Source organism: Vitis riparia, chromosome 16 (assembly GCF_004353265.1).
Source record: "Vitis riparia cultivar Riparia Gloire de Montpellier isolate 1030 chromosome 16, EGFV_Vit.rip_1.0, whole genome shotgun sequence".
Lineage (NCBI taxonomy): Eukaryota > Viridiplantae > Streptophyta > Magnoliopsida > Vitales > Vitaceae > Vitis > Vitis riparia.
In genome coordinates, this window is record NC_048446.1 from 29619 (window position 1) to 45036 (window position 15418).

The 15418-nt window shown below is 36.6% G+C and overlaps 1 protein-coding gene across 2 annotated transcripts in view; it reads left to right on the forward strand.

Annotated features, from left to right (window-relative positions):
- LOC117933532 (testis-expressed protein 2-like) overlaps positions 1 to 15418 on the forward strand; it is a 36555-nt gene that overhangs the window by 16767 nt on the left and 4370 nt on the right. The window contains exon 5 of one of the 2 annotated variants that reach the window (XM_034854929.1): positions 2060 to 2160. In XM_034854929.1, the coding sequence (XP_034710820.1) occupies positions 2060 to 2160 (101 nt within the window). The remainder of the gene's footprint in view (positions 1 to 2059; positions 2161 to 15418) is intronic. The other variant, XM_034854930.1, reaches the window with a different exon arrangement.

Sequence of the window (15418 nt, forward strand, 5' to 3'; positions counted from 1 at the left end):
AGGTGTTGAAAATCATCCATAGAAGCTCTAGAGAAAAAGATAGTACCATTTTCAAATTGTAAACGATACTCTAGTTCTATGCCTGTCCACTAAGAAACTCTCTAATAATTTGCTCTATTCCTCTCTCCACATCAGCCTACTTAAAATATCAATTGTAATGGTGGAAAAGAATTGGGAAAGAGGATATTCTTGCCTTAAATCTCTAGTTGCCTTAACCCATCCTATGACTTTTCCATTTACCAAGATCGCAAAACTTACCTAAGACAACAATCCCTTATCTAAGATCTCTATTTTGTGCTAAACCCCTTTCTCTCTAGTGCATGGTTCAGAAAACCCTAATTCACATGGTCGTAGGCCTTTTCAAAAAATCAATTTTGAATACTACCCCTTTCTTGTCTTTTCTTGGTTGTGGTCACCCTTGCCTTAACCAAATGGAATTGTACCATGATCTATTAAATGTCTTGTAGCTCCTGAAGGAGCACCACACTCTCTCTCCTCCCCACTAGACCTCTCAATCTCCATTGCTTGATTGATCTTGTGAATTGGGCCAGCTCTTAACTCCTTGTCACTGCAAATTGCGGTGGACCCATCTTCTCTTATATCCCTTTCAGACATAGGAAAGCACTTTTTGACCAAAATTGAAGCTTTGGATTTTTTACATTATTTTAAGAGGTATTAACAAAATTCCTTAAGCAAGGAGCATTAATAGTACCTCATACCCTTGACTTAGGAAAGTCTTAGAACATTAAACCTGTAAGTGACAAAAATTCACTGTCATTGATATCAATGTGTTAACAACCCTTTGTGCCATCTGACAAAGTCATAGCACACCATTGAGCCCATGTTTTGAGTGGCACTTTTTAATGAACTATGGTTTTCCTATCTTAAAAGGAAAAATTATTTATGGGGTTAACATCCTGATAGGTATCTAATGAAGAAAAAATTATTAATGATATTATCGAATTTCAAGAATTTCAAGAAAAGGGCCAAACTGATACAAAGATATCTATTTGAGAGGCTAGCACTCTCACACCAGCCTCACAGAACAACCAGCTACCCAACTAATTCCATCTTTTTCCTATTTAAGCTATTCCAGCCTGTACCAAGACTGTTACACAGCCTGTACTATGACTGTTACAACTAACTGCCAGGTGGCATTACACTCCTCTTCCCTTTTCTAGAATACACATAATGTATAGGAGGCCTATCACATCCTAGACTAAATCATCTAACACAAATAATACTTATTGATCTGGTAACTATATAAACTGAATATGGTGACTTACCTTTTGATAAAGAGCAACTCAATTCAATGAAACCTTATTCTTCCTTTTTGTTATTCTAGTAAAATGTTTGTTTCCCATTTTCTTCTTTTTTTCTCTTTAATGTAAAAGTGGATTGCTATTTGTTATGGTTTTTATCCTCCAAATGCAATTTATTGTATTACAAGGGATATATTAATTAACCATAATTTAATTTTAATTGTTTTCTTGAATATATGTATGTTTCTGCTAGTTAAGCTATAATGGTTATGTATATAGTTGAGTTTTTTTTTTCCTGCTTATACATGAGAATATTCTAGTTTATTTTTTAATTTAAAAAATTCTATAGGACTTTTTATGTAGATTTTTGGCTAAGAACTCTTTCAGGGAACTTTTAAGTTAATTTTCACTTTTCATTGTAAACTAAATGTTTACACCCTGTGAAACACATCGCCTGATTACTATATGTTCCACATATCTTATACTATGCTTTGATGCCTTTACTCCATTCCTTGATCACTGTATATATTCTATGAGAAGAGTTTTACCATTTCCATTTCCTTTTTAGTCCAAGCATCTTTCTGAAAAACTAATTAACTTGTGCAAAACTATTTTTGCATATTTTGAAGATATTTCTCTTATCTAGATTTACTTCTTGCTTCCACTTCCTCTCACAAAGAGAATAATTATGCAGTTTTTCAAACCATTGATTTAGGTCAAAGAAGAAAAACAGTCTTACACTATTTGGTAAACATTCCACGAATATTGATGGCAAAATTTCAACTTGTCTTTTCTAGTTGTAGAGGGTATAAAAAGTTCTCGGAGCACTACAAGGACATCGATTCCCGTATCCAGGTGGAAGTCTATAGTAAATGCTGTTGCTAGACATGTTCCGCAGGTTTGTAAACAATTTCTCTTCATATGTAGGTTTTTTCCCTGGCATATATATCTATTGAAATTCCTCTTACTCCATTGGAGATGACCTTCCACCTAAGCTTCTAAAATATTTGTAAATACTGTACCAAAGTTGAAAAAGGTGTACCAAAGTTCACACAGAGTATGCAAATAGTGTCAAGAGGCAAGCAAAAGGAAAAAAGCAACAACAAACCACCATCCAATACAAAACTGCAAACAGAATAGGAAATGAATATATTTTTTTTTATTCTATTCTATATTTAAAACTATATACACGACATCCTCTTTATAGAGGATTTTTCTCAACACAAAAATAGGAAACAACTTAACAACTTAGCAATATACAACTGTCTAATAGATTACAAAAAAATAAATCTCCTAATATCTTGCTAATTATCTCAGCCGATTCTATCTTTTTCAATACTCCCCCTCAAGCTAACTTAAATATATCTTCCATAGCCAACTTGCCAATTAGTTTGTCAAACTGCTTTATAGGAATTCCTTTTGTAAGCACATCAGCCACTTGCTTAGTAGTAGGAATATACGACATACATATCAGTCCATTCTCAAGTTTTTCCTTAATAAAGTACTAGTCTACCTCCACATGCTTTGTTTGGTCGTGAAGTACTGGATTATGAGCTATTAAAATAGTTGCTTTGTTGTCCCAGTACAATTTCGGTACTTAAGATCTTCAATTCTTCCAATAGTCGTCTAATCCACAACACCTCACAGATTCCAAGAGCAACTGATCTGAACTCAGCCTCTGCACTACTCCTAGCCACCACATTCTGTTTTTTGCTTCGCCAAGTGACAAGGTTACCTCCAACAAAGGTGCAGTAACCAGAGGTTGAACGCCTATCTACTATACTCCCAGCCCAATTTGCATCTGTAAATGCTTCAACCTGTAGGTGCCCACAACCTTTAAACAATAAATCCCTTCCTGGTGACCCTTTTAGATATCTAAGGATTCTATAAACAATATCAAAGTGTTGTTGTCCACATGCATGCATGAACTGGCTCACCATGCTTACTGCAAAAGCAATATCCGGATGCGTATGTGACAAGTAAATCAGCCTCCCAACTAGCCTTTGATACCGTTCTTTATCCTTCACTTCATTATCTTTAGAGGGCCACAATTTTATGTTGGGTACAATAGGTGTCTCGACTGGTTTACAACCTAGTTGTCCTGTTTCACCAAGTAAATCAAGGACATATTTACGTTGGTTTACAAATATACCTTCTTTCGATCTAGCAAACTCCATTCCAAGGAAGTACTTTAAGGTTCCCAAATCCTTGATTTCAAATTCTGCTCCAGGTCTTCTTTTCAACTCTCCAACTCTTCTTTGTCACTACCAATCAAATTATATCATCCACATAAACAATCAGAATAGCAATCTTACCATCTTTACTGTGTTTGTAGAACATAGTATGGTTAGCTTGGCTATGACAGTAGCCACAATTCTTTACAACTTTTCCAAATCTCTCAAACCAAGCTCTAGGAGATTGTTTGAGACCATATAGGGATTTTTTTAATTTGCAAACTTTATTTGATCTAAGCTTCTCCTCGAATCCAGGTGGTAGGTTCATAAATACTTCCTCCTCCAGATCTCCATTTAGGAAGACATTTTTTATGTCTAACTGGTGTAAAGGCTAGTTGAAATTTACAACCAAAGATAACAAAATTCTGATTGAGTTTATATTGGCTACATGAGCAAAAGTTTCTTGGTAATCAGTACCATAGGTTTGAGTAAATCCTTTTGCTACTAGTCTCGCCTTGTATCATTCTATGCTCCCATCAGCTTTACATTTCACAGTAAAGACCCACTTACAACCTACAATTCTTTTCTTCTTAGGTAAATCCACTAACTCCCAAGTACCACTTCTTTTAAGAGCATTCATCTCCTCCATCACTGCTACTTTCTAATTTGGATCAACAAGGGCTTCCTGAATGTTTGTTGGAACCAACATGTGTGAGATTTTTTAGGCAAAGGCTTTATGAGTTTTAGAGAGTTTTTTACAGGATAGATATTTGGCAATGGGATATTTAGTGCAGGTTCGTGTACCTTTTCTAAGGGCTATAGGAATATCAAGGTTTGAAGAAGAAATGAAAGGAATTGAAGGTAGTTTAGGAGTAGGACTACCTGTGATATCGGGAGCTTCAGTTCCCGAAGGTCAAGATTGGTCATTACCAAGAGGAACATGTTGACTTTGACTCTTTTGATGAGTCTTTCTCCAAGTATAAACTAGACGCTCAGTATTTGGTTGTACTGATTCTTTCCCTATTTTAGATACAATAATGTTTGGCACTATATGATTAGAATTTTTGTCAGTCTTATCACATTGTTCCTCAGGATTATAAATAAGAGGTGGAGGAGTAGTTAAAATTGTATTTGGTAATGGAGTGGGAGATAAATCCCAAAAATTTTCTTCCATTACATCATTCTCCCCCTGAAGAGAATTTTTGTTAAAAAAAGATTTATCTTTAATGAAAGAGACATCCATACTCACATACATTTTTTTGGTTTAGGGATTATAGCATTTATACCCTTTTTTTATTAGAGGCATACCCAATGATAACACATTTTTTTGCAGCCAAAACAATGCAGCCAAAAACTTTTTGGTCAAGTTTAGACCGATTATGATTAGGTAGGTGAACGAAAACAATGCAGCCAAAAACTTTTAGGGGTAAGTCAGAGTACATTCTAGATAAAGGAAAGATTTTTTGAAAACATTCTAGTGGTGTGCTATACTTAAGAATTTTGGTAGGCATTTGGTTAATGAGATAGAAGGCTGTCAAAACAGCTTCCACCCAAAAGTATCTTGGAACATTCATGGAAAACATAATAGCACGAGCCACTTCAAGTAAATGTTTATTTTTTCTTTCAGCAATTCCATTTTGTTGAGGGGTATTCACACAAGTAGATTGATGGTGGATACCTTTTTCTTTCAAAAAACTACCCAAAAATTTATTAAAATACTTAGTTCCGTTATCAATGTGAAAAATGCTAATTTTTACTTAGAATTGAGTTTCAATCATGTTATAAAAAGTTTGGAAAAGTTTTCCAACTTTTGATTTTTCCTTCATCAAATAAACCCAACATAAACGTGTATGATCATCTATGAAGGTAACAAACCATTTTTTTCCAGAAATAGTTGTAATTTTTTAAGGTCCCCACGCATCACTATGTATTAAATTAAATGGTTTTGAGGGAACATAAGGTTTTGGATAATAAGTAGTACGATGACTCTTAGATAAATAACAACGTTCACAATAAAAAGATGAATAATCCAATCCTTTAAACAAAGTAGGAAACAAATGTTTAAGATATAGAAAACCAGGGTGTCCTAGTCTTAAGTGTCAAAGCATTATTTGTTCATAAACAGAAAGAGAACTAGCACTACTAAGGCCATGAGCCCATTTATTGGAGAAAACACCATCAAGGTAATAAAGGCCATCTATCAACTTAGCACTGCCAATCTTCTTTCCTGAGTTCTGGTCCTAAAATTCATAGTGAGAATTATAGAAAAAAACACGATATTAGAGTTTTTGGTAAGTTTACTCACAGACAAAAGATTACATGCTAGTTTTGGAACATGGAGGACAGATTTAAGATCTATGTTCTCAGATAATTTTACCAAGCCTTTTCTGACTATAGGTGAGAAACTACCATCTACAACCCTAATTTTTTCACTGCCAGAACATGGTGAATAAGTGCTGAACAGATTTGAAAAACTAGTCATATGGTCAAAAGCTTCAGAATCAATTATCCATGGAGTAGAATAGAAACAACATGAAAAGGCATTAGGTGTACTACCTGTTTGTGCTAGAGAAACACTAGGAATACTCGATGGAGAATTGGATTTTAGTAGTTTCAGAAGGTGATCCTTCTGCTCCTTGCTGAAAGGACATGACTCTGATTCATTGATAGTAGCATTGGCCTTGGGATTTGAACGATTGCTTCTCTCTTCGGGCTTGCTGTTCTGCCAACTTTCTGGTTTTCCATGGATTTTCCAATAGGTTTCTCGAGTGTGGCGCGGTTTGTTACAATAATCGCACCAGACCCGTGGCCTCTCTCCAGGGCCTCGTTGAAAACTAGTTGTTTTATTGGCAGAACCTTCAGCAACACTAAGAGCAGAACTTTCAACAGTTCCGCTATTAGATTTCTTTCCCAACATTACGTGTTGGCAGCTTTCTTCCCTTCGAACTTCAGCAAAGACTTCGCTGATTTTAGGATGAGGAACTCTGCCAAGAATCCGTCCTCTAACCTCATCAAACTCTACATTGAGTCCAACAAGAAACTTATAAATCCTATGAGCCTCCATAGTATGTTTGTAATGATTAGCATCATCAGTGGACTTCCATTCATAGTCATTGAACATATCCAAATCATGCCAAAGAAGCTTCAATGAACTGAAGGACTTGGTGACAGATTCTTCTCCCTGCCGAATCTCACCAAGTTTAAGGGTCAATTCATACACTTAGGATTGATTACCCAAATCAGAGTACATCTGATTCACATTATCCCACAATTCTTTGGCTGTGGAGTAGCACATATAATTGGAGTCAGTCTCCTCATTCATGGAGGTCACGAGCCATGTCATCACCATTGAATTTTCTGCATCCCAGGTTGTGTACAGAGGATCCTCCGATGCCAGTGCCACCTTGTCTCCAGTCAAGTACTCGATCTTCCCTCTCCCTCTAAGATACATGCGAACTGATTGAGACCATCTTAAAAAATTTTCACCATTGAGGCGAATGGTGGTAATCTGAACAGGATGGGATTCGGTATTATGGGTTTGGGTTGTAGGTTTAGTTGTTGGGCTGGAAGAGGAAACAAGTGGGTTTGACTCGAAGGAAACGTCAGACATGGCTATTGGTTAGGAAAAGAAATATACAGAAAAAAAAAATTGCGAGGGTTTTTTGGGTGAATTAGGGCGGCTCTGATACCATGCAAACAGAATATGAAATGAATATATATATATTTTTTATTCTATTCTATATTTAAAATTGTATACACGGCATCCTCTTTATAGAGGATTTTTCTCAACACAAAAATAGGAAACAACTTAACAACCTAACAATATACAACTGTCTAATAGATTAAAAAAAAAAAAATCTCCTAATATCTTGTACATTTAAATCTCCTAATATCTTGCTAATTATCTTAGTTGATCCTATCTTTTTCAACAAAAACCAACACCTTAAGTAGTTCCAACTTCTTTAATTCCCTCTCAAAATTTGAGGAGGATGTAATCTTCCCCTCCCGACTCCTCACATCTTTTCTAGCCTTCATATATCTAAGTAGAGCCAAAATCTTCACCTCTTAACCTACTGTCAGAAGTCCAAAATTCCAAAACTTCATTCACATATAAGCTATTTCCCAAACACACTTCTGGTTCCTCATCTCTTTTCTGCTTGATTAGTTGTAATTAACTAAGTATTCCAACTTCCATAGCTACCTATCAAAACGAGCACTTGTATAAAGGACTCGTTTGTCTGTCACACTTTTTTATGGCTTTTCAATCCCTTATTCAATCACGGTTCAAGTTATAATTTTTTATTGACCCTAATGCCCCTTCATATTGTCTTTGTTTGGCTTCATTTCCTTTAACTCACTCTCTATCATTGCTTTGCCTTTGTTCCTAATTTTCTTCTTTGCTGAATCTTTTTCAATGGTGAAAAAATCAACAATATTGCTTATATTTTCATTGAAATATCTAAAATTTTGGAGTAACAATATATAAAGAGATTAAAGGAAATCTATAGTATTTCCTCATGATATTGGAATATTGCAAAATTTTCCTTGAAATATCAATATAGCTGAAATGAGGGAAATCCAACATTGTGGTCGAAATATTGTTGATATTTTCCAATACTTTGGTGATATTTTGAGAAAAATATTGAAATTTTCCAAAATGACTAATGGAGTTGTTTCCAATGGGAACAATATATGTAATGACCATCTTCCTCTTATGTAGATATTGTCTATTGTAGGTCTAATATGCCCTTATGGTTTTAAAATGTGTCTACATAGTTAAAAGGAGCCAATGTATGCATAGTGCCAAAAACTTATTCTCTTATCCGATGTGGGATATCACAATCACTCCTCATGCAGACACAACATCCTTGTTAAATCTCACGAGATTGCAGGTAAAAAAGATAGACACCTCATGGAAAATCGTGAGGATTCATTAGACCTAGAGTAAACAATATCTACATGGGAGGGAGTGGGCCTATATAATATAGGTCATCATTTTAGTATTCAATGTATTTACTATTAGTTTGGGCATGAGCCGACTTCAAGTTGATTAAGGGAATTTTTTTTTTAATAGGCAAAAAAGAAAATATATTAAAAGTGCCAAAAGAACTAGCACACTAGAGTACACCAAAAGTAGGTTAGGGGAGCTTCTCACTATAACCTCACTTTGATCTTCGACCATCAAGTAGGATAGAAGAGTTGGGCATGTAATTACATCCCTTATGTTATTGGTCTCTTGATGGATATAGTGGTCAAAGGAACATTAAGTCTCCCAAATGCATGAAAGTATGCCTCCCTTATCCTTGATGCTTTGAATAAGGGAGACAAAAAATGAAAAATAAAAAATCTATATGGTCAAGGAATGAGCTAATGATGTTTATCAAGTTGGCTAATTGATACAAATAACTCATTTCAAGTCTATTCTAGATGTAGACATAGAAGATGATAAGGATTCCTATTTGCATTCAAATTAGGATTCCCATGTCCTTTAAAATTAGGTTTTCTATTCTTATTAAAGTCAACCTTTTAATTTAGTTCTAACTCTTATCACTCTACCTTAGTCTTTCCAACTAGGATTAAAATTGGGCATTTTGAAAAGAGCTTGAATGCTACTTTTTTGGTTTTAATCCCAAAAAAGGATGATGTAGATGACCTAAGGGATTTTAGGCCTATTAACTTAGTTGGGAGTTTGTACAAATTATTGGCTAAGGTTCTAACAAATAAGCTAAAAAAAGTGGTAGGAAAGGTAATCCCTTCTTCTCAGAATGCTAGATGCTGTATAGGAAAGCAAATACATACAAAGACATCTTGTACATTGTTGAATGTTAGGGGAATAAAAAAAGGAAAGAGAAAAGGCCCCGTGTTCATAATATTGATTCCAACTGCTTCATATCTGGGTCCAAGTTTTCAGGATCCGCATCTTCGTCTGGGGTCCTATAGGCATCAGCTACGGCCTTCCCTTTGTCTAGAATGTCAGAAGGGACAGTTTGGAGAAGGTTGTAGAAGAAGTAAAGTTTCTCAATAATCTTATTGAATTATTGAGGAACATGGCATGACATTAAGAAATATGCTTGAACAAGAAGTATGGTGAAAGCATTACCTGTCCAATGCATCAAGGGCAACACCAATCTTTGCCTTCATTGTTTCAACTGAGGCTCCCGGATTGCTTCTTGACGCTTGCAGAAGCAAGGAATCAAGTTCCTCCAGCGCTCTTCAAAATTAGAAAAACTTGCTGGTTACTGGTGTTAGAAGCTGGAAAGAAATGACTTTGAACTAGCTATCAGGAGTTTGCAATAATCCCCAAACAGCCCTTAATGTGGGTCATCCCCTACTCTCATCGAATCATGGTGCTTCTCACAGCATACTGTCATCAATAAACAGATCTGGTTTCCTAGGAAGAATGAAAGATCGCTTTTGTTGAAGGGAGACAAATTCTTGATGTAGTCCTTATTGCTAATTAAGCCATTGGCTCTAGGTTAAAGAGTGGTTCTAATGGCATTCTTTGTAAGCTAGACATAGAAAAGACCTACAATCATGGAAATTGAAACTTATTGGCAATTCTAGACAAGATGGGTTTTTGACCATAAGTGGACTGGGTGGATTAATTGGTGTATTTTTACAGTCAAATTTTTTGTTTTAATCAATGGGACCTCTGTTAGTTTTTTCCATATCTCTAGAGGGTTCAAGCAAGGAGACCCTTTGTCTCCTTATTTATTTGTTTTAGCTATGGAGGCTCTTAGCTTTCTTCTTAAGAAAGCTAGGGATAGAGTTTTATTTTAGGTTTCAAGGTGGAAGGTAGAGGTGGCGAGGGAGTGGAGGTGTCTCACCTTTTGTTTGCAGATGAGACACTAATTTTCTATAAGGCTTCTAAGGACTAGTTGTTGCATCTTCATTGGGTTTTGATGTGGTTTGAAGCAATTTTGGGGCTTAAGATCAACCTAGAAAAAAGTGAGTTAATTTCAGTTGGAAGGGTTCTTATTATGGAGGACTTGGTGGACATTCTTAAGTGTAAGGTGAGGTCGTTACCTCTGAAATATCTTGGGTTTTCTTTGGGTGCTACTTTTAAATCAACAACAACTTGAGACTTGGTGGAAAAGAGGGTGCAAAGAAAGCTGGCAAGGTGGAATAGACAATACCTGTCCAAGGGGGGACAATTGACTCTTATCAACAGCTTTGTCTAGCCTTCCCATTTATTTCATGTCCATGTTTTACTATTTCAAAAAGGGTGTGTTGTAGATTGGAAAAACTTCAAAGGGACTTTCTATGAGGAGGGGGGTCTCTTGAAAATAAGCCTCACTTGGGGAGTTGGCTCAAAGTTTGTAAGCCAAAGGTGGAAGGAGGGTTGGGCATTCATAATCTTTCTGTTTTGAACAAGGCTCTCTTAGGTAAGTAGAGTTGGAGGTGCAGGTCAGAAGTAGAACCCTTTTGGAAGAAAGTAATCATTAGGAAGTATGGAGTAGAAGAAGGGGGTTGGTGCTCTTTAAAGGCAAGGGAAGATTGTGGCGTAGGGTTGTGTAAGGCTATAAGAAAACGGTGGGATGCTTTCGGAAGCAAGATCTCTTATGTCATGGACGATGAAAGAAAGATAAGATTTTGGAAGGACATTTGATATGGGGACACCCTTTTGAGGACCTTTTTCCCATCTTTGTTCGCTATAGCCACCTCAAAGGATGCTTGGGTTTGTGATGCCTGGGATCATGTTCACAATGAGGGGCTATGGAACCCTTGTTTCACAAGGAATTTCCAAGACTGGGAGTTAGGTTGTGTTGAAGCATTTTTTTTTTTACGTTTGCAAGGTAATTTAGTGAATAGGGAGGTAGATGACAAGGCAATGTGGATGGCCACGAAGGGTGGCAAGTTTTTTGTTAAATCTTTCTATGATGGGATGGTTTAGAATCTTTCTCGACAACGATCACTTAGAATTCTTGGGCTCCAACAAAAGTGAGTTTTTTCGGTTGGGAAGCAACATGATTCTAACATTGGACATTTTGAAAAGAAGGGGATGGACTTTAGTGAACTGATGTTTTCTATGCAAAGACAAGAAGGAATCTAGCAATCACATCCTTCTTCATTGTTTGAAGTAGTATGGGTATTGCATACCTTAGTCTAAGGAACGCTTCTTGGTTGGCACAACTGCTCTGTTGGAACGAGGAGAAAGAAGGCATGGAATGTTGCTCTTCTTTGTTTGTTTTGGACTATTTGGAAAGAGGGGAATAGAAAGATTTTTTTAAATGTTAAGCTCTCAGATCAAGAGTTAAAGTTTTTTTTTTTTTTTTTTTTTTTGTGTGACTTTTTAGATTGGTCTAAAGGGGGTCTAGGGTAAGAGTCCTTCTCTGTGATTGATTTTATTGATTGGTTAGGTTTCCTATAAGAGGAGGGATTTCTTGTTTTTTCTTTGGAGTGCACATGCATACTTCCTGTGTGCTTGGTGTAGCCTTTTTTGGCTCTTTATTCTATATTGCTCTTTTGCCTATCAAAAAAGTTAATCATAACAATGTGGATTGTTATTAATTTTGAGAACAATTAAGAAAATTTGTGTCTTTTCTCTATAATTTCTCATTTAATTCCTTCTTTTCTTCTAATCTAATTCCTTTGTAGTCAAATCTTTTCTATGTAAGAAAAAAAGTGCGTCAATTGTTCTACATCACTAACGCTTGACATTCAACCTAGTGTGTAGCCACCTCTAGCACATATGTCCAACAAAGGATCACACTTGGCACCTCTCCTTATGTAAATTCTATCACAAAGGGGATTCAACAAAGCGAAGATAAAATAGAAAAAGAGATTCAAATCCATGACATCATTGAATCAAAGGTTTGATAAAATTTAAGGATAAATGGTGGTTTAACATGGTATCAAAGCTTTGATTTATGGAGGTGTTGGATTTGAACCTTTTTAGTTGTTTATTCCTCCATTTTTAGACCCATGTGGACGATGAGGTCGTGTGTGAAGCAAGGTGTTGAGTTCAATCAACTTGACATATTTTTTAGCTTATTACTAAACAACTTTAGTCTTTCAAAAGAGAGAGAGAGAGAAGCAAGAGGCTTGGAGAGTGTGTCACTAATCCTATACAAGAATTCACACATGGTACCATCTCAAATTTAGAGAATCTAGAGAATTTAGGAGAATAAGTTTATTAGTCTTTCTTCTTTTCTTATAGGAAATGGAGCCTTTTGTAGTGCTTCTAAATGTAACTCCCCATTGTTTGCATATGCTAACTTGCAAAGTTTTGGTGGTGAACGGGTCTAATAAACACTGGAAAATCCCCTTAACTCTAATTTGGACCAAAATAGGCTCGATACTTATTAATCCTATCTTGTTGAACTATTAACTTTAGTTTCCAAACTAAAATCCTCAAATTAGTTCCAAAGTGCTTATTGGTAGGATAGTCAACCCCACCACTAATATGCACTAAGTCCACATTGTGACTTCCTAAGCCCTGCTTCTAACTTGAGTAGGTAATTAGCATTTGGATATCACGGATGATGCCCTCAAGGATAAGTAGAAAATTTGTTAGTAATGACCATTTTAGGGTGAATAATGATGCTTTTGTTGATAACAAGAATGAACTACATCAATTCCCTTTTAAGTGCATATGGTGTCACCTTCATTTGGAGGTAAGTAGGATAACCTCTTTGGTAACCACCATTTGTGGGCATCCATGTCATGGGCATTGGAATTACTTCTATACCTACCATTTGGAGGTAGATATCAATTTCTAGGTATTGTTATATTGTAGCAGAGGAAAAAATTAAAACATCATGAAAGCATGGAGGTGGCAATGGGATGCTTGCCAAAATATAAATGAAATGGAGGTGACGATGAGATGCGCGATCCTAGACAAGAAACATGTGGTGCCATGCTAGTGAAGAATTATCCTAGTGACATGTAATTAAGTTTGAGGTACATGATGTTCTATGATTGGCCAAGTCTAATGATGCCTATGTTATGGACTAGATATGGCCGACAATCATCAGGTCATGTGGAATTAGCATATAGGACATGAACACATGTTAAACTACCGCTCTCCCCTCATCTACTTGTTTGGACATGTTGGACATGACCCTCTATATATATATTGATAGGTAAAAACCAATAGTAATGAAAAATGCCAAAAAAGAGGTGCACCAAAGTACACACGATGTATATAATGATTGCCAAGTAGCGCAAAAAAAAAAAAAAAAAAGGGACAAAAAAACGAAAAAAATACTCCTTCCCTCAATTTGCACCCATCTAATCAATGAAGTTAAACAAGGACAATAATCTTTCTCCTATAAATAGCTTGGACTAAGAAAACAAGCTACAAAAAAAAAAAATTCAGTCTATGATCAAAGAGCTCCACATTCTCAAAAGATCTTCTATTTCGCTCATTCCAAATTATCCAAAAAACAAAGGCATAAAGGAACAACTTCCCAAACCTTTTTCGACTTTCTTGACAAAAGAGCCATGCCAACCTAACAATCTCTTTGATAGCAGAGTGAATCACCCAAGAGAGAACAGAAATTGCCACAACACCCTTGCCTTGCTACAATGCAAAAGAATGTGGTCAATTGACTCCTCATGAATGTGACACAAGAAACATCTATTGGCTAAAGACTAACCTCTCCGTTGTAACTAATCAAGAGTCAAAGTTTTTCCCCAAGTTGCCTCCTAAGCAAAAAAGGTCACCTTAGGTAGAACCTAAGCCATTCCACACAATACCTGTTGGGAATGACTTTGATCTCCCCTCCTCTAGGCTAGAGACCTAACAGAGAAAGTTCCACATTTTGTCTTCAACCAACACACCTTGTCTTCTCCTCTCTCAACTACCACCTTAAAAAGAAACCTTGCCAAGAAGTGCTCCACAATCTCAATCTCCCAATCGTTTAGATTCCTAGTGAATCTGTGTCCAAACACCTCTTCCATTAGAGTAAGACCACAAGTTTGCCACCCAAATCTCCTTTGAAGTAGCTAAGGCAAAAAGGGATGGAAAAGAAACGCTCAAGGGTTCGTCACCATACCATTTATCCCTCCAAAACTTTGCCCTACTCTCATTGCCCACAAAGAAGGAAATTCTACTATTAACTATCTTCTACTACTTTCTTATGGCCTTCCATAACCCAACACCATAATTTCTTATGGCCTTCAACTTTCCCATACTTACTACTTATACTTTGTCTCCAATACACCTCCCTTTATGTTGCAAAGCTCCAATTCCACTTGCATAATTGGGCCTTGTTCAACGAAGAAAGACATCTAACTCCTACACCCCCTTTCCTCTTATTTAAACAAACAGTGACCCACTTCACTAGATGAGGTTTTCTCTCTAAGGTCCCTCCTCCCCAAAGAAAGTTCCATTGAATTTGCTCCAACCTTAACCTCACAAACCTTAGCATTCAGAACAAAGACATAAAGTAGGCCGACAAGCTAGATATAGTATTCCTAATCAATGTTAGTCTCCCTCTTTTGGAAATATATTGTCGTTTCGACATTGTCCATATTTTATAGTACCCTTCTTCCACTTCATCCCAAGCAGCCAAAGAATTATGAGGGGCACCTAAAGGAAGGCCCAAATAAGAGATCGGGATCACACCCACTCTGCAACTTAACACAAAAGCCAACTCCTCCAAATTCGTCACCTGACAACCAAAATGAGCTTACTCTTGATTAGGTTAATTTTCAAACCTGAAATGGCCTCAAATCACATAACTAACCAACTTAAGTAGGTCAAATGGGCAATTGATGCCTCACAAAACACCAAAGTGTCATCAACGAACAAGAAATGAGAAACCTACAAACCTTCTCCGACTCTACCATTCACCTTGAAGCTTGATAGAAAACCACCCTTCTTAGCCCTCCTAAGGAGGCAACTAAGATGCTTTCATTGTGATGTCCCACATCGGATAGGGGAGAATGTTCCTGGTGCTATATATGTAGAGGCTCGTCTTAACCCTATAGACGCGTTTTAAAGCCGTGAGGGCCCCCTTGGGCCCAAAGCGGACA